This window comes from Pithys albifrons, chromosome 8, assembly GCF_047495875.1.
Source record: "Pithys albifrons albifrons isolate INPA30051 chromosome 8, PitAlb_v1, whole genome shotgun sequence".
NCBI classification, from domain to species: Eukaryota; Metazoa; Chordata; class Aves; order Passeriformes; family Thamnophilidae; genus Pithys; species Pithys albifrons.
The window spans coordinates 12414995-12439028 of record NC_092465.1 but is presented as its reverse complement, the minus strand read 5'-3'; the positions used below and the strand labels follow the sequence as shown (position 1 = coordinate 12439028).

General features: G+C 44.4%; 1 protein-coding gene across 4 annotated transcripts in view; it reads left to right on the top strand.

Annotated features, from left to right (window-relative positions):
• The window catches only part of GLI2 (GLI family zinc finger 2), a 192405-nt gene extending 179908 nt beyond the window's left edge, over nucleotides 1-12497 (top strand). For all 4 annotated transcript variants that reach the window (XM_071562407.1, XM_071562408.1, XM_071562406.1 and 1 more), the window contains 3 exons: nucleotides 2740-3018; nucleotides 6095-6431; nucleotides 7484-12497. In XM_071562407.1, coding sequence (XP_071418508.1) covers nucleotides 2740-3018; nucleotides 6095-6431; nucleotides 7484-9840 — 2973 coding nt within the window. In that variant the 3' untranslated portion in view covers nucleotides 9841-12497. The remainder of the gene's footprint in view (nucleotides 1-2739; nucleotides 3019-6094; nucleotides 6432-7483) is intronic.
• The last annotated feature ends 11537 nt before the right edge of the window (nucleotides 12498-24034 follow it).

Sequence of the window (24034 nt, the reverse complement as noted above, 5' to 3'; positions counted from 1 at the left end):
TGATCCAGATTGTAAGATGGACTGGATTTGGGATGGCTCCTCACTGCATCTGGGCAGAGCTTGGACACACTCGAAGGTCTGCCCTTTTGAGTTCCCCTTGTGCATGAAGGTGAGGCCTGTAGGGCAGGAGCATCCAACTTCATGCCTATGATGAACCCTGATCTAATATGCTGACACTTGGCACAAGCTGCTTTCAACACAAATTAAAGACTCACATAACAGACAGGAATTTTATTCTCTGCTGTTTTTTCCCTGGAGGATGCCAAAGCCATCTCAGGTGCAGAAACAGCACAACCACTAATAGAGGATTTGTACCAGACCGGCTGACATTGCCATGGGAACTACATGGCACTTCATGATTGTACATTTTGAGGTCGTACTCACTCCTGAACTGGTGTTCAGTCCTCCTTGATGCAGTACAGACATGCCCCAAGACTTGGGGGAGATCTGTAGGGTGCATATAAAGGCTCGCTGGGCCATATATTTGACACCCTCTTTTTGAGGAACATATAACGTGATCCTTTCCAACCGTTGGAATGCCTCATGGCAAAGCTCATTGCATTGGGCAGCAGGCCCAGGCAAGGGTCGTGCATCCAGCTGTGGCCATGACCACTGGGTTAGCAAAGTGCACTGAGACCTTGGCTCACAAAACCACACAAACGCAAAGCAGAAGTTTGTGGCTGTATTTGCCATCACCCATTGGCAATTCTGTTGTGGTTCCTAGCCCTTTTTCCTCTGCTTCCAGTGTTTACTTGGAATACACCACAATTTCAGATTAATCATCCAAATCTTCTCTAAGGGGGAAGTTCCAGATTCCCTGTATTTGTCACTATCATCGTGTGACAGGATGTAGGTGTATAGTCCAAACATGCTGAAGTTCAAGGCTGAGGATATATTACCAAACTGGCTTTTGTTTGATTGTTGAAATGTCAGACACACCATTTAATTTTAAACTTTGAGTGACTATTTGAATTCCTTCAGAAGATATCTTCAAAGTTACACCTGGGAAAAGGGCTTTCATCCTGTGACCACTCTCCACTGCATACACAAAAGAGTGGCATGAGTTTATGCCCAGTCAAAGGCACGGTATGACATTTTCTGCAACTCAAGATGAACAAGGGTAAAATGCAGAAACTCTCCTTAGTACCTGGGGAGTTCTCTGGTTCCCTCACCCTAACAAGTATTACCCTGTATGTACCTGGGAGTAGGAGGGAGGCATCTGAGATATCTAAACTGTTGACTTCACTAGGGCATACACTGCATTAGATGTCAGAATCTGGATAACTCAGGGGATAGATGAAGACAAGCCAACAAAACAGCAGTTGTGCTTAGTTCAGTTGCAGGGGATTATGGCCTGATGAAGACAATGATGGAATCCTCTTAGGTGGAGCATCTGCTGTCCAGCCAATAGTGATTATGTTACCCTTATGGCTGGGGTCTGAAAAGTCAGAACTATTGAGCCTAAAGGATCTTTGAGCTGTTTATGTATAAGAGTTTTTTTAGCATCTGTGGTGGGGGTTCTGTTCTCAGGAATAGAGTTTAATAGCAGCAATAATATTTCTGTAATGTTTGTCCAAAATGTTGCATAGCTTTTTAAACAAATTATTTTACTTTTTGTGCTTTGGTTTACCCAGCTTTAAAATATATTAAATATTTACCTCAGTGGGGTGCGATGAGGATTTAACTTCACTGAGTGATGTGCCAGGATCAGTCAGAAAGTATGTTTTTGAATAAAAAACAGACTTTCAGTGTTTTTCATGTGATTATTCTGGTTTTCTACAAAGAAAATATATTCCTTTGTATATTTTCACTTAAGTTCCTGAATGAAATTACAAGACAGATTAAAAAAAAAAGAATAGGAATGGTCATTTTGAGTAGCCTTCAAATAACTCAAATAACATCTATCTGTTTTTTCTCATGCATCTATCCTAGTGCATTGGCAGAAAAATACAAAAAGTAGTAGTGAGACTGAAAACAAAACTTGTGATTAATTCAGAGCTTCCAGTGCAGCAGCACCAGCTTAAACAACTGCAGCGCTAATACACTTTGGAATTGGAAACTCAATAAAAAGAAAAAAGTTAAAAGAAGAAAAGTATCTCTTTGCTGACTTCTGTTTTCAGAAGCATGGGTTCAGCCTTGTTTTCCTGTGGCAATCAATGATTCATGAATTCAGGACTTGAGTGCTATCGTCTGAAAAAAACGTTGCATGCCTGTGGTTTGTTTTGCACAATAACAGATTTCAAGGTGACAGGTGCTGGAGTGGTATGATAGATTGGGTAGGCTGAATCCAGTCTGGCTTGGATTCAATGGAATTCCATCATCCAGAAGGGAAGGTTTCAGACATTTTCTTGGTGTAGAACCCACCTACTTCCCTATATCACCTTCCTTCCATCCTTAATCAGGAAACATTCCTGTGGCCACCCAAGCAAATACATACATAGGAAAGTAATATTAGGAAATTATTTCATGATTTCTTAGCTGCCTTTTAATCCAGAGACTGAAAACAAGAACTTTAGCCACATGAAGTGACTGGCCAAGTCTGTGTGGATCAGCAGCAGCCCATATATCACATCTTTGATATCTCAGTCTTACAGAATCCTGTGGGATTCTGCCTGTGGGGCAGATGCTCTACATTTTGGGCTGTCTGCTGCGATGCTCATTGTTTTCTTGGACTGTATGCTGTAACTGGAATATTTTGGCTTATTCTAAATATAACCCAAGATTTTATTTTATTGACAGAAACCCTATGTCTGTAAAATCCCTGGCTGCACGAAGCGGTACACGGACCCTAGTTCCCTCAGGAAACACGTCAAAACAGTGCACGGGCCTGATGCTCACGTCACAAAGAAGCAGCGCAACGACGTTCACCCAAGGCCACCTCCTCTCAAGGAAAATGGGGACAATGAGGCGAGTGCCAAGCAGAGCAGCAAGGTTTCAGAGAGCCCTGAGGCCAACAGCACCATAAGGAGCATGGAGGATTGCTTACAAGTCAAAACGATAAAAACAGAGAATTCTGTGGTAAGAGCAGTTGCTCTTGGGAGAAATGACGTGGCCCCAAATCTCTCTGACGCAATGGGGGCATGAAGCATTTGTATGCCATTTACCTCTCTGGCTAGGTGCCCTTCACCTGCCAACACCCTTGAGTTCAAGTCCAGAAATGAAACTGCAGGTCAGGGCACAGTCCAGTGCATTTTGCACCTTCCTACCCAGCATCACAAATTTCTGCCCTCATAGTCATGGGAGCCATATGATGCCTAGTGCTGAGCTGGTCCTTCCTGTGCTTTGAGAGTGGGTAAAACGCAAGAGTGTCATGGTCAAACGAGCTCTACCTATCTCACCAGCTTAAACTGGGCAACAACCATAAGGCACAGATGGATGAACATTTCTTGAAGCTGATGTACTGGCTTAAGTAGTCACTTTTCTCCTCCTCCCTGCACCCTTCTCTGTTTTTCTTTCCAGGCTGCTACTGCTGCACTGCACTTTAGCTGACACAACTCTGTTGTGGGTTGTCTAAAGAAGCCAGTGGGGAAAAAGTAGCTGTTTTATTTTTGTTGGGTATGTTTAAGCAAGTTCAATTCCTTGGTCTGTCCACCTTACACTGAAGCACAAAGTTGCTGGGGTTGGCAGGGACCACTCAAGTTCACCTAGACCAGCCTTCCTGATCAGTCAAGTTTGGCTAGAGCTCAGGAGTGCACAAGTTCAATACATGTTCCCAGCTGCCACAGAACATTGTCATGGGATGGTGGGGCTAGGGAGTGAAAGTAGGAGTAAACTTGGGAGCAACACTGTGGCTTACATAGTGCAGGCTTTCAGCCAACTGTGATCATGCTTTACCAACCCCATGAGTGACCACCAGCTGAACCAAAGATTGTCTATCAGCCTTCTGGCCATTACAGGAGCTCCAGTGGTTCAAAGGAGCTGTGTATAGTGATGGGTTCAAACACATTCAAGCCTTTTCCATCCCACAGAGGAAGCCCAAGGCTGGTGAAGGTGATGAAGCATTGCAACACACAGATCACTATGGATGTTTCTTTTCACATTTGTACCCAAAGTCCTGATGTGCTGCACAAGCTCAGAGGAGGACAGGCTATGATCTGGATACAGCAGAAAAGACTTTCAGCTGCAAAGGAGTATTCACGTATTCCCCCGACTTCTCACTAGGGCTGAAAGGACTTTGAGCTCCAAAATATATTTTATCTTGATTTGAATCCAGGCTAAAAGATTGTTATTGCTAAGAAAAACATCCTTTGGAGCTACAGACATTTTCTGAAAAGAGATAGGGGATGTGCTGTTGGACAAATCACTAATACGCAGCATTTCTTCAGTTAGGAAAAAATTGAGTATTTTGCCATCCAAAGTGTCTCTAATTGATGAAAGGAACAGTTTACTGTGATGAGGCTCTGTATTACAAAGGCTGAGTGTGAGAACCACTGGACAGAATGACCTCTCTCCAATACTTTCTCCATGTGTTTTGTTGGTTTTTTCCTATGAAAACGCAGACACAATGATGAGTCCCCACCCTGTTTCTCCAAAACGTATGGAGTTGTTTTCCTAATGCTCTGTGCTCCCAGGATTCCAGCCAAGCCATCTTGCTGGCAGCAAGGCCATGAGTTGTATGTTTCTCTTTGCTGTCCCCATCCAGCCTTGGATACTTCACTGGTGCATGCCTAACAGGTGGCATGTGATGTGGGGGGTCCACATCCAATTCCTGTTTCCTGGTTAAGGTCAGGGTGGTGGGAGGGGTGAGATGCCTCACTGGTTCCCATCACTCCCAGGCCCCTTGGTTTTGACCTATCTTTGGGTCCAAACTCCATGAAAACAGGTAGAAAGTCTCTTCTAGGGATTTTATCTGGGCCCACAAAGAGGGAAGGCAGGGAAGATGAGTTATGGGAGTGGGGTAAATGTTGGAAATTTGTGCTGTATTCTGCATTTCCCTCTTCCTCCTTTTACTAACATGGTCCTTTTTGTTAATGATGTCTTTGTCCTAACAACCTGTTCTTTATTCCCACTCACCCTTCCTTACTCTACCTTCCTAAGGACAGTCGGTACTAAGGTGAGCAAATAACTCCTTTGTATTAAAATAGCTGTATAAAGCATGATTTCTTACAGATCTCCTGTCTCCATTTAATCCCTGCAGGGTGGAGGTAGAGGCATGCAGGGCAATGGGGAGGGATAGGGGATACTGCATATATTGAGTACAAAAAATGGGAGAACACAGTGCCCAAGGATCCCCTTTGTCTCCTTTCTCCCATCATCACAACTTGATATTACATCCTGGCATTGCAATCTCTGTCATCTGGTTTGATGGGCAGTCAGAGTCAGTCAACCTGCCCATGGGGTGTGCTATGGAGCAAAATAAAACACTACAACACCCTGCATTTACACCTTGGCCTGGGGCAGAGTGTGTTGCCTATTCAGCACTCCCATTTTTGCTGGAGCATGGGCCTGAAGCAGAGAAGCCAGGCATCCTTTTTGGCAGCAGTAATAGCTACCTCAGAGCAAGTTCAGACCATATAGCGTCTGCAGCAAATAAACTACTCAATGTGAAATGCAGTTCCTAATGTAAATAAAATAAATATTTATGGTGCTTATCTGCCTTATCTGTAAGTGGGAGTTTGCAAACAGTGAACCAAGTTTTTATCTGGCTGGGAAGTTTTTCAACTAACCTAATTATATGTTAGGGTGTTTTAAAGTCAGAAATAAGTTGTGTCTGAAATACTTAGGCCATGATTCCATGTTAGATAAGCCAGTGTTTGCTGCAATGTACCTTACACAACCAGGTAATATTCTCCTTTTCTTCGAGTAACATCCGTCCTTATTCTTTTGGAGAAGAGCATTTGGTTTCTCTCCACCTTCCAGTTTAACCATAGTTTTTCCAGCTGTGGGGTGCTGTCCTGACCTCCTCTCACAGGGAAAGGGCAAATGCCTTCTTGTAAAGCTGATGCTACATCAGGGAAGGGTAACAACAGAGGGGAGAGCCTGGGACAGGATCTCTTCGGTGCTCCAGGACTAACACTGGGGATGTTGTGCTTCTGATTTCTTTCCATCCATGTTTTGACGCATCCAACTCTTCCTTCTCTTTTCCTTCCCCAAGATGTGTCAGTCCAGTCCTGGTGGCCAGTCGTCATGCAGCAGTGAGCCGTCACCCCTTGGCAGCATCAACAACAATGACAGTGGAGTAGAAATGAACATGCACAGCGGGGGAAGTCTGGGAGATCTGACGGCGTTGGATGACAACACTCCTGTTGTGGACTCAACGGTCTCTTCTGGTAATTCAGCAGTCAGCCTGCAGCTAAGGAAACACATGACGACAATGCAACGACTTGAACAGCTCAAGAAAGAGAAACTCAAGACAGTTAAGGATTCCTGCTCATGGGTGAGCCCAGCTCCACAAGCCAGAAACACCAAGCTGCCTCCCATCTCAGGAAATGGTAAGCCCTGGGCCTGGACCATGTCCTGTAGGAATCCTCCAGAGTTTGACTCTGGTTTTATAACCAAGAGTCTGCCCTGAAGGAATGAGGATCATTTCTTATTGCCTCTGAGTCAGTCCTTGCTAGATGAAGATGTCAGATAAAATGGACAGCTTGGGTGTAAACACAGCCATCTGGTGATGTGCAACAGCAACCCAGATGCTCAGTTCTACAGAGCTATGAAGGGAGGCAGAGGTATTGGTGTCCTTGTTTCTGGGCTTGCCCAGGACCCAGACACAGCTGTCCTCATTGTCTCAGTGACAACCACAAGACTGCTTGCATTTCTTTCAGCAGTAATAGTCCCCCAAGGGCTAATGTGCCTCCTGGGATACCAGTAGAGCATAACAGCAATCCAGACAAGACCTCCCTCCCTAATTTTGCTCTGACAGGCCTTTTGTCACTTTGAAGACTTCTGGCTGTTGCCTCCAGCTTCATATGCCAGTTTCTTACTGGCTGGCAGTTCCTGTTAAAAGCATCTTTATAATTCCTACAGTGTTCCTCTTAGCTTTGCCAAGAAGTCCCAAGGCACAGTGCCTGGGTTATACTAGACCTCAGAGCTTAGTATACTGGGAGTTCTTGGGTTACTCTTGGAAGAGGCTTTGAATGTCAGCTTTTGGGCTCTTGACCTCCTGTCTCTGACTATAGCTGTCTCAGAGAGCAGCTGTGGTTGTAGCTACGTGCTGTCCCTGTGGCACTGTTCTCATACTTTTTTTCCTACTGAGGGAAGCCCATGTGGAGACACTTCCTCAGCAGCTGAGGATCGGGTCTTATACGTTACAAAGACTCTCCAGGAGGGACTTCTTAACTTTTCTCCACAGCTACCTTGCTCTTTTTGCATGGACATAGAGCTAGAGATGAAGCTTTGAATTCACTAGCAGCAAATGAAATTCACTATCACTACCATGAAATATTTGGGAGTGGCTCTGTGAGTTTGTTTCCTGGCACCAGAAACATTACTAAGTGAAATGTCTCAGCTAACTAAACCTTTTCCTTCCCTTCAATGTTTCTCACAGGCTCTGTTCTAGAAAACTGTGGTGGTTCTTCTGCTACGCTGCCTAATCCCAGAATAATGGAGCTGTCTGTCAATGAGGTTACAATGCTGAACCAACTCAACGAGCGCCGTGACAGTACAACAAGCACCGTCAGCTCTGCCTACACTGTCAGCCGCAGATCATCAGGGATCTCCCCGTACTTCTCCAGCCGCCGTTCCAGTGAGGCTTCACATCTCGGGCACCGTCCCAATAACACAAGCTCTGCTGACTCCTATGACCCAATTTCAACAGACGCCTCCCGGCGGTCGAGCGAGGCGAGCCAGTGCAGTGGGATGCCAGGTCTGCTGAACCTCACACCAGCTCAGCACTACAGGCTGAAAGCCAAGTATGCTGCTGCCACAGGGGGCCCTCCTCCAACTCCCCTGCCAAACATGGAGAGGATGACACTGAAGAACAGGATCTCACTTATGGATGGACCAGACCCCACCTTGCCCTCCATCCGCCTCCCACCAGGCCCAAGGCGTTGCAGTGATGGTAACACCTACGGCTACCCATCAGCTCCAGCATTTCCCCATGAAGTGCAGGGTAACTGCATGAGACGGGCAAGTGACCCAGTGAGGAGACCTGTTGGAGACCCCCAGGCCCTCCCACGAGTTCACCGCTTCAACAGTACCAACAGCGTGAACCCCTTACATCCTCCACACCCCACAGACAGGAGGAATTTTGGTCTCCAGAGCTATGGGCACTCCGATGGGAGCCTTCCCCGGCACACTTACTCACCCCGACCACTGAGCATCAGTGAAAACATCGCCATGGAAGCCATGTCTGGGGAGACAGAGGCACCCATTGGAGATGATGACATTGTGCTGCCGGATGACGTGGTACAGTACATCAAATCCCAGAGCAATGGGACTGTGGCCGAGAGCACCTCCATGGGGTACAGCAATGAGATGCAGAACTTCCAGGGAAGCGGGAAGCTGCAGCATCCAGCTTTGCCCAGCCAGCGCAGGATGGCAGTGTCTGAGGCAAGCATGAGTCACTTGGGACCCATGATGGCAGACTGTTCCATGAGTTTTGATACTTCTTCAGACATGAATAAAAATAACATGCCTGTCCAGTGGAATGAAGTCAGCTCAGGTACGATTGATATCATGCCCAATCAGTCAAAGCAGCAGTTTTCACAAGGGAACTTAGCAGTGGTCCAGCAGAAGCAGAACTTTGGTCAGTACCAGAACTACAACCAGCAGCAGATGCAGCTTCCAGACAATAGTATGAATGTGACACAGCAGAGCTTTATGCAAAGAAACGTGGCCATGGATGGGCAGAGGCTAAATTGCATGCAGCTGCGGCAGCAGCCAATGAGCCTAGGCCCCAGTATGAACCCTGATATGGGCTTACACACAGGCTATAACCAAACTCATCAGATGCTGAGCCCCAGTGCAGTCAGTGGTAATGCAAATCAGATCTCTCCTAATTGCAGCAACATGGCAGCAAAGTCCGGACCCCATCTTCACCCTCAGCCAATGGACATGGTGACCGACCCTTCTTTGATGGTCAGGAGCAACAGTGAGCGCCCAGTGCTGGGACAGGTCATGCATGAACCGAATCAGCAGAACTACTCATCTCAGCCAACCCAGCTGAACTTCCCCATGGCTCAGGAGACCTTTCATCAGCCCATCATGGCCTCCAATCAGCCCAGCTTTGAGCCTCAACAGAGCATGATGGCTTCAGCTGCACAGACGTATCCAACCAGCATGATCCAGCCTCGTCCTCCGCCCGAGCCAAACCCAGGCAGCAGACCCCGAGGCCTCCGCACCGTCCAGCAGCTGGGGTACATGAGAACTCCCAATTCTACAAACACCGTCAGCCCAGGTCAGGAGATGACAGAGGCCATGCATAAAAGAACCAGTGACATGTTGCTGGCGCCAGCCCAGCAGTGTGCAGACGGAACGAGGGAAAACAATTTGATGTATTATTACGGTCAAATCCACATGTATGAACAGAACAGCAGCTTTGATAATCACGCGGACTGCCGGGTCAGGCAGCAGCAGTGCACACTGAACAGCAAGCCAGCCACTCTGCCTTCCCCAGGTGCAAACCAGGTGTCCAGCACGGTGGATTCTCAAGGTCTTGAGCCATCCCAGATAGATTTTGATGCCATTATGGATGATGGGGACCATTCGAGCCTGATGTCGGGAACCCTGAGCCCCAGCATCCTGCAGAACCTCTCCCAGAACTCCTCTCGCCTGACGACTCCACGAAACTCTCTGACACTGCCCACCATACCTGCAGGGATAAGCAATATGGCAATAGGTGATATGAGCTCCATGCTAACTACGCTGGCAGAAGAGAGTAAATTTCTAAACATGATGTCATAACAGTAAAGCACAAGGCCTTAGCGTGATCCAAGGGGCTCTGAGCGAAACAGTTTTATGAATGTGCTTTTCAAAAAATAATCTCTTTCCATAGAGTAGTTTTTTTTTAAAGTATTAAATACATTGAAGGGATTCTAAAGGAAAATTTTAAGAGGTCTTTGTACAGAATTACGTAAACTATATCCAGGCAGTTCAGCACCACAGGGGTGCACCTCTAGTATTATTTTTTTGGCTTGGTTTCCCAGAGCACTGAACAGTATCACCACCAAACTAGGAGACAGCGTGAGGGTGGTTAGAGATGAAACTCTCCCTTCCTGGAATTCCTGTAAATAGCATTCCCCATTGTTTTCTAATAGTTACATTTGCAAAAAAAATCTGTTTTCAAACTGCCCCAGAAAGAAACAGGAGGATGCAGTTTTGATTAGAATAAAAGCCATACTATGTAATCCACTCTGACGAGAGTAGGGTTTAGTTATCTCTCCAAACAAGCCCTCTGCCAGCAGTATTGTTTTATACCATAAATATGTTTGTACCTTGCAAAGAGCAATGATTCCAAACGGCTTCTCAGCAAAGTGCCTTACCATGCTTTCTTGTTAAGTAGCCAAGGCCTCTCTTCCTTTAAAAATCAAATATAGTGTATTGCCAGAAGCATATATAAAATGTACGTTTATAAAAACATAGTGGTATTTCTGAGAAAACATTGGAAAGACACATTGATGAGACACATAAAAGGTGAATGCACACTTTGATCAGATGTGTTTACAACGTAGTTTATATCATGTGCAGAGTGGAGCAAAGGCCTGGGAACAGCAATCACTGGGAAATAATCCCCTGTGGCAGGAAGGCTCTGGCATGCAGACTGACACACATGCATAACTTCTGCACCTTCTGAGCACAGTGACTTTCTGCGCGGGCCCCACATGCATCTTTAATGTCCTGGAGCACACATTACTGTATCCCTGTGATCTCAATGTAGGGTTCTGCCAGGGCTCCATGCACACAACAGGCACGTGGCTGCACTGATGCTGGGCCAAGCATGAGCTAATACACCCTAGCCCACAAGCAGGCTTGTTGGCATGCACCCAGTGCTATATTAACATGTCCCACAGTATGAAAAGTGCTGCCGTATCCAAAAAACACCACAGTCAACCTGGGTTGTTCATTTGAGTAGTAGACTGAACCTTCATTCTGCAGTGCAGGCATACATCTGAACAGTCTCAAAACAGGTATTTGAGCCAGAATAGTAGCTTGATCAGTGAGAATCTCTTGAAAGTGTCCTTGGGGAAGAGATGGGAGAAGCAGGGCCTCCCAAAGCCAAATCCTCCACCAAAATAGAACTACTTATAATAATGATCTGCTGTTTCCAAGACAGTCCCACCTGGCTCTGAAGTTAATCTCAGTTGCATTATTTATTTTTTCTGTCCTTAGATGAAAGGGTAGAAGCAGTGGGGTGCATGTACTTGGGACAAGGCCTTGTTTAATTTCTGACTGCTTTGGACAAGGACAACTCTTCTCATGCTGATCTCAAATATCTTGTACCTCATATGCTGAAGGACAGGGAACAAACATGACATTCCCCCCAGGTTCTTCCAGTCTGACTGGGGAAGCATCTGCAGAGCTTCACTCTTTTGTTCCCATCTCCCCATCATATCAGGGTGATATTCTCACTTGCATCTGACCCCCATTCTCTGCACGGGACTGGGGCAGCTCTGCAAGGGTGCTTTCTGGTGTCTTTGCTTTTCTTTTGCACAAACGGGTGTCAGGATCACTCTTTCAGCATGAACAGGGACTGACATGAAAATGCCAGGTGCTACCTCCAGGCAAACTTTGTGATATCAGATACACAGCAGTGTATCTGGCAGCTGTGCTTGACAGTGGTAGATTGGGACAGCACTGCTGTTGGGTAGCCCTGGGTACAGATGGTGCAGGGAGGTGTTGCTCAGCATCCTGCAATCTCACCTGTCCTCATCCCAATGCAGAGTGCACACACAGGATGCTCTCACCACTGCCCTTCACCCCTCAGTGACTCCTGCTGATGTCCAGGGTGCATGAGGACAGGAAAGCAAAGCAAGGTGCTTGGCTGTTTATTTGTGTCTCCCATGAAAGTTGTGTTTAAAGGGATTGTTTTATAGTCTGCTGTATATATTCTCCTGCAATTACCGACCTTGCCCTTGCCTTTGCATTTATGAAAAGAGGGCAGTACATGTTATAGGACATTGTATGTTGTCCTGGTCACTTGGAGTGTAACTGGGCATTCCTTGTACTGAGACAGATCAGGCTTTCGCGTGTTCTTCAACTGGTAATCTGATTTTTTAACAGCTGCATAGGGCAACGATGGCTACTGAGTCCTTCCTCACAGATATCTCATTAGCAAAAATTCAAATACAAAAGCGAAACCAAATCTCCAATGACTTGAGATTTTTCGGACTTCCCAGTGGTGATCTTCCTTCATTTACAGAAAAAGTATTATAATAACCATTCCAGCACTGTATATATTATGTATAGAAGACATCATTACTAAAAGTACTGTAGGTGAATTGTTCTGTCAAATTTATATCTTAAGAACATTTTTAGCTGTTTTCTACATCATAAGAATGGAGGTAACATGCTGAACCTGTATATAAACCTTTTGTACATTAAAAAGTAATTTTTTTTCATAATTCATTGTGTCTGCTGTTACTTCTTTTTATTGGCAATGGTGATTGGTCTTGGTCTGTCATTGCCACACCAGCAGTCAGTTGGACTCTGGTGGTTGCTTATAAACCTGGTGAGGAACTGGATGGGCCTGGTGTGTCACAGCATGGATGTGTGATGGTCTTGCCTTGAAGAACTTCCAGTCAACAATGAGATGGAGGTGGTAGAAAGAGCGGCAGCAAGGCCAGGGTGTGCTGCAAGCACAGTCCTGCTGTCCAGGTGTCTTTCACTGGCCTCTTGCCAGAGGTGATTTGAAGGAAAATGTCAGTGCAGCAAAGACAGCACAGGAGAGGGGCTCAGCACAAGGGCTGCAGAAATGGGCAACTGGAAGATTTACAGTAAAAATGGCTTGTTGACTGTCTTGGACAGTGTCCAAAAGGAGACAGAAATAGGACAGATCAGCAGAACTGTGTTGGGCCATGGCAGGGACAAATTGAATACTGGGTTTGGAGAAAGGAGAAATTAATCTGTGCATTATGTATGGGATGGGAAGGAATGACACAGTGAGCAACAGATACATCGGTTGGGATCCAGTTAGAGCTTCATCCAGCCCATTGGTGAAAAAGGTTTAATTTGGCTGCAGCAAGAGCTAGCTCAGCTACTCAAGAGACTGATTTGCAGTTTGATTTTGTAGAGGAGGGTTGGTGTGGACAGGACTAGAGCTTTAAGGGAGAGTGAGGAGGCTGCTCACAGGTGATCCTCACCAGCACAGCAATCCCTTTGGAATGAAGGTCAGCTGTTGGACAAAGCAATTGTTTGGTGAATCACACTTGGTATAAATGAACCAGCAGTTTGATGCAGAAGCAGTTGAAGTGGATGCACTCCTTTTCCTCTGTGCAGTATCCCTGCTGAGATGAGTGGTAAAATCAGGAATATTTGGGGCAAATCCTTGCCCTATCATCAGGGTTCCTTCATAGTCCACAGCAAGAGATTGGCACATTCCTCTTGGGAAATTAATCTTTTCTGGTTTAGACACATAGGATGAGGTGGACTTTCCTCTGGAAGTCATGTGCCACTCTCACTGTTTACAGAGAGACTGCAAGAAGCCAGCTCAGATACCTTTTCCAGTAGGGTGAGGTGAATACCGTGCTCTTGAATCTCTTACACAGATCTAGTCACCCTCAGCATGATCTGAGGTTGAGTCAGTGAATGTGTTAATGATCTTGTTAGCCTGTAAATCCACTGCATAAACATAACACACCTCTGCACTGTCCAAGAACTACAGAAATCACAATAAAAAATGCATTCATATTATTAAAAGGAAATTGTTCAGAGCTTTTCTATTGACAGAAGGCTTCGTAGACTCAGATCAGCTCCTGCTACTTTTCTACTTCAAATACCTAAAGTGAGTTTCTAATCTAGATCAAATGTTGCTTTTAGCACTTCAGAGTTCAATCAGGGCACACCTCTGCCTGTGTGAGAACATATTTATTACTTAAACTGGGCTAAGATTTCCTAGGAGCCCACCTGAGGTCAGGTACCAGCATGTGCATTTTTATTGCTTCACCATCCTAGAATAAACAAGGATGAAAAGGCTCATTGCTCCAATTGTAAGCAGATAATAACCCTTCTGCAACAAATACTGTTTATAAGCCAGAGCTTGGAGTTTATACTACTGTGACAGCTGCATAATATTCAATTAACCTTCTTTTTAATCAATCATATCCCTTATGAAAACAAGCCATTGTAATAGGTCTGATTCTGATGCTCTTTGGTGAGTATGAACCTCACACCACTCCCAAAACCAGTGGGAGCATAGGAAGAGTAAGATCTCGGTCTGGGTAAAATCATCACAGCTCTTTAATATTACACTAATATCTCAGGTTTTCCTGGGGGGGAGGAAAAGCCCATAAAAGCTACTGTTGCTGGATCTGATTGCACTTTCTGGATATGGAGTCACTCCGACAGCTCTTTATTGCATTGGTCTCAGTAGGGATGACACAGGAGCTCTTGTTCTTTACGAGCTGTTGGATCTACTTGGAAGAGCCTACGTGTTGTAAATAAATGGTGTGTTTTATATTATTGGAAGGACAATTTATGACCAAGCAAGGCTCTTGCAGACAACTATTTAACTTGTAAATAAAATGACCTAACACTTAAGAAATTTAGAAGCTACAAAACAACCTATGTTGTGGCCAATAGACTTATTTCTCTTTGATTTATGTTTCATGTAAAACTTGAAATTGCTATATTAAATATGTTTGGTGTAAAAATAAAATTTTAAAAAAAGAACAAAGCTATGTTTTCACATGTGATGAAGGTTTGTGACTACTGTAGCTTTCTCCAATTGCACCAGCACCTTTGATTCATTACACAGGTCCCTTTCCCTCCCTATTTCCATTTTCCCTGCACTGACCTGTCAGGCAGATATGTAGGGGGCATGGTGGCCTGACTGCTGTCAACTTTGAAAGAGCTGCTGCATTCAACTACAGCACATTTTTTGGAAACATCTCCCCAAGTATCTATGGCTTACCAAAAAGCAAATTCTGCAGCTGTTAGGTGTGTCCTTCAGAGGCTGTTTTGCCATCACACCTTTGCCATCATGTGTAGGGTGGTAGCACCAAGGAACAGCAGGCGTGGTAGCACACCACGAAAGGCAGCTCCTGCACCAGGAAACAGGGAATGGGGCTGCATAAATCTTTGGTCTACATTGCTGTCTAGCCTTAACTCTTTTTAAGTACCTCCCAGGCTAGTCTTCATAGAGAAAGGTTGTTTAAGGAAGGACTTTGAAGCAGAAGCTTGGGCTGATGCTCCGAATGCCTTCTAAAGGATTGTCTCTTTCCCTTTCCCTTTCTCTCTCAATTTGCTGTACATAAATTGTATGATAAAGGCAACCTTCACAAATGGCAACCTTCATAAATGCCTCCTCTCTCCCCTGTCAGTATGCCTTTTCTGTTCCACTTTGGGAAGTACCCCAGAGTGCTCTGCCCATGCAAACATCTTCTCTGCCAGGCTTTGACAGACAGACAGTTGAATTTTTTGACTCAGGAGCATGAGGAACAGCTTTCCTGACACCTGCAGAGTGAATCATGCAGAAGAAGAGCACACATTTCACAACTGGATGTTGGCCAAAGCACCAAGGTTCATGCTACATTGTGATGGTAGCAGTTAAAATAGATGAAATAAAATGAGAAGAGCAGCAGAGAAGGAAGGAAAAAAGCAAAGCTCCGGACAGAGCAGGGCTAATTTTCTTCATGGCTTTGTGTGTCCCACCTGGGAGTTCCAAGGGTCTTGAGGAGCTGACAAAAAAAATGAACAAGGAAATTAAGCTTCTGAGGGTATAAGAGAGATCTGTTTTTGAAGAGTAGATCTGTAGAACTTCACAGCTTTTGGAACCAAAGCAACATTTTTAGCTGTATTACTTCTTTTGCCCACTGCTCTGTTGACCAGTCATGCAAGCAAGCCATCACCTGAAAGGGCAGTGTGACAGGCTGGCACAGCAGTGGTACAGCACTTGGAGGGCTTCAGCCATCCAACCACAGCAGTGACAGTGACCAAGAAACACAACTGGGATGGATTCGCAGCAAGCATGGAAAGACAAAGCAGCCCCGGGCCTGGAGTCTGTAGGTGGGCTGCCCCACCCTTTGGCAGCACCAGCATCCTCCCCTTGCCTGCAGACCTCAGAGCAAAGGCGCTCCCAGGCTCTGCAGCTCAGCCAAACTGCAAGAAACAAACGTGCTTCTCCCTGTCTGCCTACTGTTACTGTATAGCAAGAACTTGGTAATCTCCAGGTGGCTTTATTGGGCCCATTTCCCAACTGGCAAAGCAGCCCTCTGAGAAGGTACCTGCCTGCTGCACTTACCCATCTGATTGGCATTGGAGCAAAGTATCTCCACTGACTGAAAACTGACGGGTTTTTTTATGTCTTGATGTGAATCATTTAACCTCTGTGTCACTCATCAATAATGACGATAAGTGAAATTCGATGAAATGCACAGAGGATTAAACATCACTCGAGGCACACTGAAAGTGGGCGGTCTTACTGTATCTGGGAGATCTTAAGGAGGGGTGAGAAAAAGGGGTTTTGCTCTGCAGTCTAAGAGGCTGAACCCCCTGTAGCACCAGCACCAACTAAGGAGGGTGCTCCAAATGGTGATTCTAATCGCTTCCTGCAGGCCACTGAATTTTGCTTGTAAGCAGACATCCAAGAAACAAACAGGTCTCACCTTGCTTAAGGAGCTCTCAGAAAATGATTGCCTGTCTTAGTAATATCAGGAGATTTGCCAGAGAATATGAAAAATGTTTTCAGGGAACAGAAGCTGGGACTGAGCCAGGTGAAGGTTTCTACTTAATTGAAAAAAAAATAGATCCTAGTATTTCCATGATTAACTGGAAATAAGTGGGAACATTTTGAGCAGATCAACAACGTCTATGTGTTGAAAGCACCAATGACAACCAAAGTATTTGAGAAAGCTTTTCTTAGAGATGAGAGTCAGCTTTGTGGTCATTGAACACTTAAAAAATTAATAATGTAATCTCCCAAAATTACAAGGGAAATCTAAAATCTGAACCCATTCAAAAGCTTCCTCAAAATTTAACACATACTGATAGTTCATCAACAACTTTATCCTGAAAACCCTCCAAATCTAAACACTGAATTTACAAGACCATGGGGCTCAGACATGACTTCTAAAGTAGTCCTGTAAATAGTGACACCAAAAGGATTTTCATTTAAACTATTTTCTGCACATTTCTTCAGTAACGTTTTAACTGTCATTTACATTAACAAAAAAAAAACATTTAGTATGCAAAGAGTATTTAGTATGCTGGATTCATCATGTGTGAATCAATATCAGAAAAACTAAAGTCTCCAAAGAGTCCACAAAGAGCTGTTTTCAACCCCTGCTCCCACTACAAAGTTGTTCCACTTGTAAGAAGTTGGAATTGGGCAAATCTCACAAAAGACAGAGGTGTAAAATAAAATTAGGGGCTGTGGTCCTTTTAGTTTAGCATCCTCCCTCCTTATAACAGGAAAAACCACATTGTTAGGGGTGTTTAAAATTATTCCAGGTAACACACCAAGTATTGTACTGTGTTGCAATTAGATTAGCTGAGGTAAAACATCTTTCCCAGCCCTTATTTCATTGCTGACACACGGTCCTTCAGGCAAAGCACTGCTCCACAGATGTTTCAACAGATTCAGCAGGGCTTACAAATGGCTCATTTGGGAGCACACCTGGTGAACAAAGACGGTATTTTCTCCCCTCAGAATAAACCCCATCAATAGAGAGGAGGAAGTTTATTTATTTTAAGATATTTCGAACACCTTTACTACTACTGAAAAAAAGACATTACCATTTTTTGAATAAAAACTGTAGAACCACCAGGGGATTTCAGTAGTAAATTTGGTCTTCTGTGCATGCATCAGTGTTCTCTAAGTGAGATTAAGTGAGATTAAGTGAGAACTACTCAAATGAACCAAACCAGGTATCATGCCAGAATCCAAAGAAGATTCTCCCCTAGCATAGATAGTGAGGCATCATAATTTGCCTTATTGGCTATATTACCACAGGGCTATCCTGTCACATGTGAGGAGGGCCCAAGAAGAGTACTTGGGCTGTGTGAAGAATGGAAAAATAGTTGGAATGCAGAAAGACCATATTTTAACAGTGTTATGAAGGAGGAAACTGAATAGAAAAATGGGGCTAGATGTCCAACCTTTGAGACACTTTGCCAACAGGAACATTACCCTGGGGTCCTCATTTCTTCAGTAATCACCCCTTCCCATCTTTTTCAGGTGGCCAGTGGCCTGTAGTACGTCAAGTGCCTCCTGCATCTTGTGGCTACTGCTGCAGAGTCTGCTGCTCACTCTACCTGTGCCTTTCACTCTCTGCTCCTTATCCTGCTGCATCCCTCTAATCTGACAAAACTTCTGCCCTGTTGGCAGAACCAGTCCAGCTCCAGAGGTTTTGCTATCACACAGTGTCTGCTAGGAGCATTTATCTCACCTTGTCCATACAATTAAGACCAAGAAGATCTTGAGGACAGACCTGAGTCATATGTTTCTTTTGTGGTGGTTTTTCTCTGTTAAGACAACAAATTTTGAGCCTACCATTTCTCACAGCTAAAGAAAGCACAGAGCAAAAACATTCATGGGCAAAAACAGCCCAAAGCCTGAAAACTTGACCAAGAAATATCTCACTGACCTCAAGGAAGGATTTATCTCCTTCTGCACTCAGAGGGATTTTTGCTGGAGGCAGATCAACATAGCGGCTTAGTAGAGGTACAAAATGAGTCCTTGTTGCTCCTTACCTAGTTGTATATGGCCCAGCTGCATACGGTCCAGAATGCTCCTGTAGGCAGGCAGCAGGATGAGGAAGGCACAGAGGTGCTTGAGCTAGCATTGGGAGAGGAGACCAAAGCACTGCTCTCTCTGGTCTTTATGGCCCCTTGTTCCTGGGGCTTCAGGGTGTTTGCTCTGGGCAGGGCATGCCAATTTTTCAAAGGAAACTTGCCCTGGCCCAGAACAAATGACACTGGTGTGAGTTGCTCTCGCTGCACTGGTAGGGCTGATATTTGTGACACCCTGCAAGGGAGGAGACAAGCTACTCATTGTGGACCAGTGATAAAAGATGTGGGTCTGGTCTGGTGAAAGAGAAGCAAACATGCTGATCTCTTTGGAAAATAATCTCTTGATGCTAAGGTCTGGAAATTTTCTGTTTCAAATAACCTTTTTGCTCTTAGAAGCTGCCTTAGTTCAGCCTCTGTCTCATAGAGCAACCTGCTGCTTGCTTTAAGAGTGGCCTGGGGTTTTTGGGGTTTTCCTACCATATCTTGGAGTTATTGATTTGGGCTTGGGTATTTGGTTTTTTTATATATGTAAACTTGCATATAATGTTACTTTTCTTTCAGGGGAAGCTTCTCCTTTGCAATGGAAATAGCTTTTGTCCAAGCTGGAAAACCAGTAATAGGAAAAGAACAATCCAACTTAATTTAGGTTCAGGGCCCAAACAATACCAGTTAGAGGTGAGTGTCTTCAATGGAGAAGTCAGAGCTTTCCTTCCATCTCTGTGATGGCGGAAATCTAGCTTAAAATATGAAATCCCAGTGAAGAATGTGGCACCTATTGAGAAAAGTCTTTTTCACTGGAAGTTGTGATGAGAGAGACAATCATGAGCATCATAGAATCATAGAATCACTTATGTTGGAAAAGATATCAAAGATCATAAAGTCCAACCATTAATCTAAGACACCCAGGTCCACCACTAAACCATGCCCATAAACACCACATCTACACATTTTTAAACACCTCCCGGGATGATGATTCCACCACTTCCCCGGGAAACCTGTTCCAATGCTTGAGCACCCTTTCAGTGAAGAAATGTTTCCTAATATCCTATCTAAACTTCACATGAAGTACAACAGAAAGCAGATCTGAGAAGCAGATCTGAGCCTAGTGACTTAGAAATGATAAGTTTCATCAACTGAAGGACAACATGTGACAGAAAACTCCATCCACCTGCAGCCTTTACAGTGTGCTCAAGGTCACACAGAATGAAAGACAGCTTGGTATATGTTCCATGTGTCAGGAAGCAGGAGATGGAGCAATTCAGGGTATAGTCCAGTAATGTGGGACATTTAAAAGACCATATGAATGTGTTGCAAGCCCAGTGACTCTTACAAAAGGTTTTTTTAGCAGCCATGGGAGATTCTTTTTTTGGTTTGTAATGTACAGGATGAGACAATGTGGATACCATCAAGGCTTCATCTCATTTAAAAGTTTATTTTAATGAAGTCACAATAAGGCCTCCAGCTGGAAAGGTTATTTATTAACCTCTTATTTACAAATTGAGCCCTGATTTGAAAATTAAGGCATTGTAATTTAATATTAACCCACATGTCAGAAAATAATGAGACAAACTACAGGGAAAATTGCATTCCATATTGCAAAAGACCCATTTTATTTATAATGACCAGGATTACAAGTCATGCCAACATTGATGGATCATACTTTAAAAATCTTGATAGCTCATTCATTTCTATAATTATATTTATTACAAATTAAATAAGTTGCGGACACCCTTGATATACAAAGAGACAAAATTAATTTGTGAATCAGTATTAATCTGTCATCAAACTAAATGAACTCCCTTTCTGGCAGTCTACTGAATATAATGTACTCTACCAGCCTTTCTGTGATCCTCAGGACATGAACGCAATGGAAGTGCAAGTCCAAGCTGTTGAAGGAACACCTTTTCACTTGGATGTATGTAATTTCTCAATATGGCTTTTAAAATTAAGAGATAAGGCCACAATAGAAAACTTTCTTGGCCAACTTCTGGAAATCAAAACAATGTCTTAACATTTCTGTGAGCCTGCAAGGGCTCTGTGACTTTGTGCCTCAATGCAGTCAGTTGGTAGAGCTCACTGGACCTAAGTGCAGCCAAGCCCTGTAGCTCAGACACCCCTCAGATGGCAAACTGACCCAGAAGTCAGGTCTGCTCTATTCATCCGCTCAAGTCGGTAGTCAAATGTCATATGCAGCTGTTTAGCACTTCTCCTCTGACCCCCATACCTAGATAACACTGTAGGAGCTTCTTTTCCTGACCTTGTAGTTCCTGAGATCCCGGTGTTTCTGTCGTGCCCAGTGGCTGCAGCGCAGTGTCACTTGAGGTGGGTGCCAGCCTGAGCAGTGCGGGTGATGCTCTCTCCCCTCAGCTGAGGGAGAAGGAGACTGTTCAGATGTTCCTGGATGAGATTACAGACCTTAATGCTGAACAACTGCCACTGTGGTTAGCCAAAACCTGTGCCCATCTGCTCTGGGGTTTTGTGCCTGTAGACAAGGAGTTCTGCCAGCTTCAGGAGAACTGAGGCTTTCCTCCAAGGATAAATTTGGAGGAAAAAAAAGAAGGACAAATGCTCAATGCTGCAGGTTAAGGCACATTGTCCTAGCAGACACAAGCAAAGTGTAGTAAGATGGGTGGTGGCCGCATGTCCCCTTGCTTATACCATTCCCATCTCAGCATCATCCTCAGAGTCAGTGCTGACAAACTAATGCTTGGGCCGTTCCTCTTCTAAATAGGACATGACTCGTCTAAGGCAGCAGAAGTGTTGCTTGTCTCTCTGTGGAACAGGGAATCATCCCTGTGTTTGCAGCCTCATTATTTTTAAATTCCTGCATTTTCTTACACTGCCCCACCAACGTGAGTTGACCATCATTGACTCCCTTTAAGCTGATCATCTCAAAGGCAAATTTTCAACTCCAGAAGGTTGGATCCCGTCTAAAATTAGTCAAAACACACTGAACTCCCCTGCTATAGTCTGCTTACCTCCCCATGTCATTTAGCAGCTAGGATCAACTAATAAAGTGCAAGATGTAGAAATGTCATTCAGAGTTACCTACCCGTAACTAAATAACTTTGTAATGAATGAAGGGCCATTTTGAGCTGCTGCCTTGAAAACTAACTCCATCTCCATAAAGAAAGAAATACAACTCAAGCAGAGACAGCCCACATAGGGAATTAACAAACCCTCTTTGTGTTTCTGTAGGAAAGACTGACACTAAGTGAGTCATGTGCTTGCATCATCTTCACCTTATTTTCCTTTAAAATGAATTACTTCATTTCATAATATTCCTACAATTTTAAGTCTGCTTGCAGGGAGCTCGTGGGCCCCTTCTCTAGGAAACAGAGAGCTGGAAAGGTGTTTCTGAGCTAAAAAATTTGTCTTAGGTTAACTTCAGCTGTAGAAGAAGAACTGTACCTGGTTTAGTAATATAACAGCAATTAATTCTGACTGTTCATAAAGGAAAAACAGTACTGCCAGAAGAAATGATTTATACATCTTTACATGACAGTGTTTTTCCATTCACCTTTTTTGGAGCATTTCCTTCAAAAGATGTTAAGCCCATACATTACTATTTAAAGAATTTAATTCAACCCAGTCAATAATGACCCATAAATATTCATGATTTTGTTTTAACATTAAAATAACATCTGTTTCAAAACATCTGCAATCTGTTTTCAATGCTTCGGTAACATTTAAATTAACTGTAACTAATACAATAAACCACTATTAGGGATAATGATAATGAAGGATGCCCTATTAAGAGACATGAACAACATGGCATTGAATGAAAAACAAAATGAGGGGTGGAGGGGATGAGCCTAACAGTCAGATACTAAAGCTCCTTGGAACTTAAATCCACCATTATGGGAGAGTTTCCTGTGTGTAGGACTATTGTTTAACCATCTCAGCTGCTGTGTCTCTGCTCCGCTTGGGTCTTGTTCAAATTTCCACTGGTAGAGCAGTAATTTATGGTGCAGGCAGTGTGACTACTTTTAATGCCAGGGTGGAAGGGAGACTCATTCTCTCCAGCTGAAGGGGCCCACAAAGTATTTCTGCACTGGGAAAGCCAGACACAGTGCCCAGGGCTCTCCCAGCCAGATGTGGCTAACAAACCTTTTAACCCCCTGCCCCCCAGTGAGATGTCCCTGTCCCCAGAGGGTGCCAATGCTCGGTGAGCATTCTCGCATCTACTGCCATGCTCCAGACCATGGAGCTCACCCAAATGATTAACTTCCTCCCCTCCCCCAAAGGGCTATTGTTTTCTGCTATGATTTCTCCTCTTTTTCCTCCCAGTGGCCAAGGCAGATGACATCACTGCACATCTGTATATCATTGCAAGGGTGAAGGTGAAGGTCGGGCGCGTGACAGCGCTGGGAAGGAAGGTGCTCATCCTCTGCCGGCGGCTGCTGGTGGGCTGACACTTGGCACCTGCCTCTGCGAGACCCACACACACCTCACACCCACAGCCCCGCCTGGAAAGTTTTACTTTCATGGAAAGTCTTGGTGGGTCACCAATCATACATCAATGTGTTTAAAACTTTTATTTAGGGGCTTTGTGGTTTGTTTAGGTTTTCTTAAGCTAGCCCTTCCTCTTTGCTTCTCCCACTTCCTGACAAAAATCCAGGAGGCGTTCCTAATCTCCTGGACAAAATGCAAAAGGTAAAGGAATACAGCAGCTGGTTTTGCTCTTATCTGATTATTTCTTTTAAAATAAATTCTATGTTACAAAACATTTTTTTTGTCCAGAAAAAGCCAGGACTTGCCACACATCTGAACAACCTTAATGCAATTAAAGCAGCTGTTTACATTGTCAGAGTGATACCTTTTTACCCCTTAATCCCTGAAAAATCTAAAGAGACAATTGCAGAGGTACAAAAATCTCCAGGAATAACCCTATGGCTGTTCATCCTCATTGGCCCAAGCACTACACCTCTGCCATAAACCCTGCACCCTGGCTGTGCTCCCAGCCCCTAGCACTGGCTGGACCAGGTCCTGGCAGGCCACCACGGAGACGTGTCTCTATGCCTTTCCAGCAGTGGCAGTAGCCCATGGAAAGCAGAGCATAAATCCAAACCATTTAAAGTGTGATTAAGACTTCCCCTGATTACTGCTCTGCATGATATTGAATGCTTCGGCTGTCGGTGATTTATTGAAGTAATATATAATATGCTACATTCAGTTAACAGTCCCCATCAAGCACAATCTAGCTGAATAA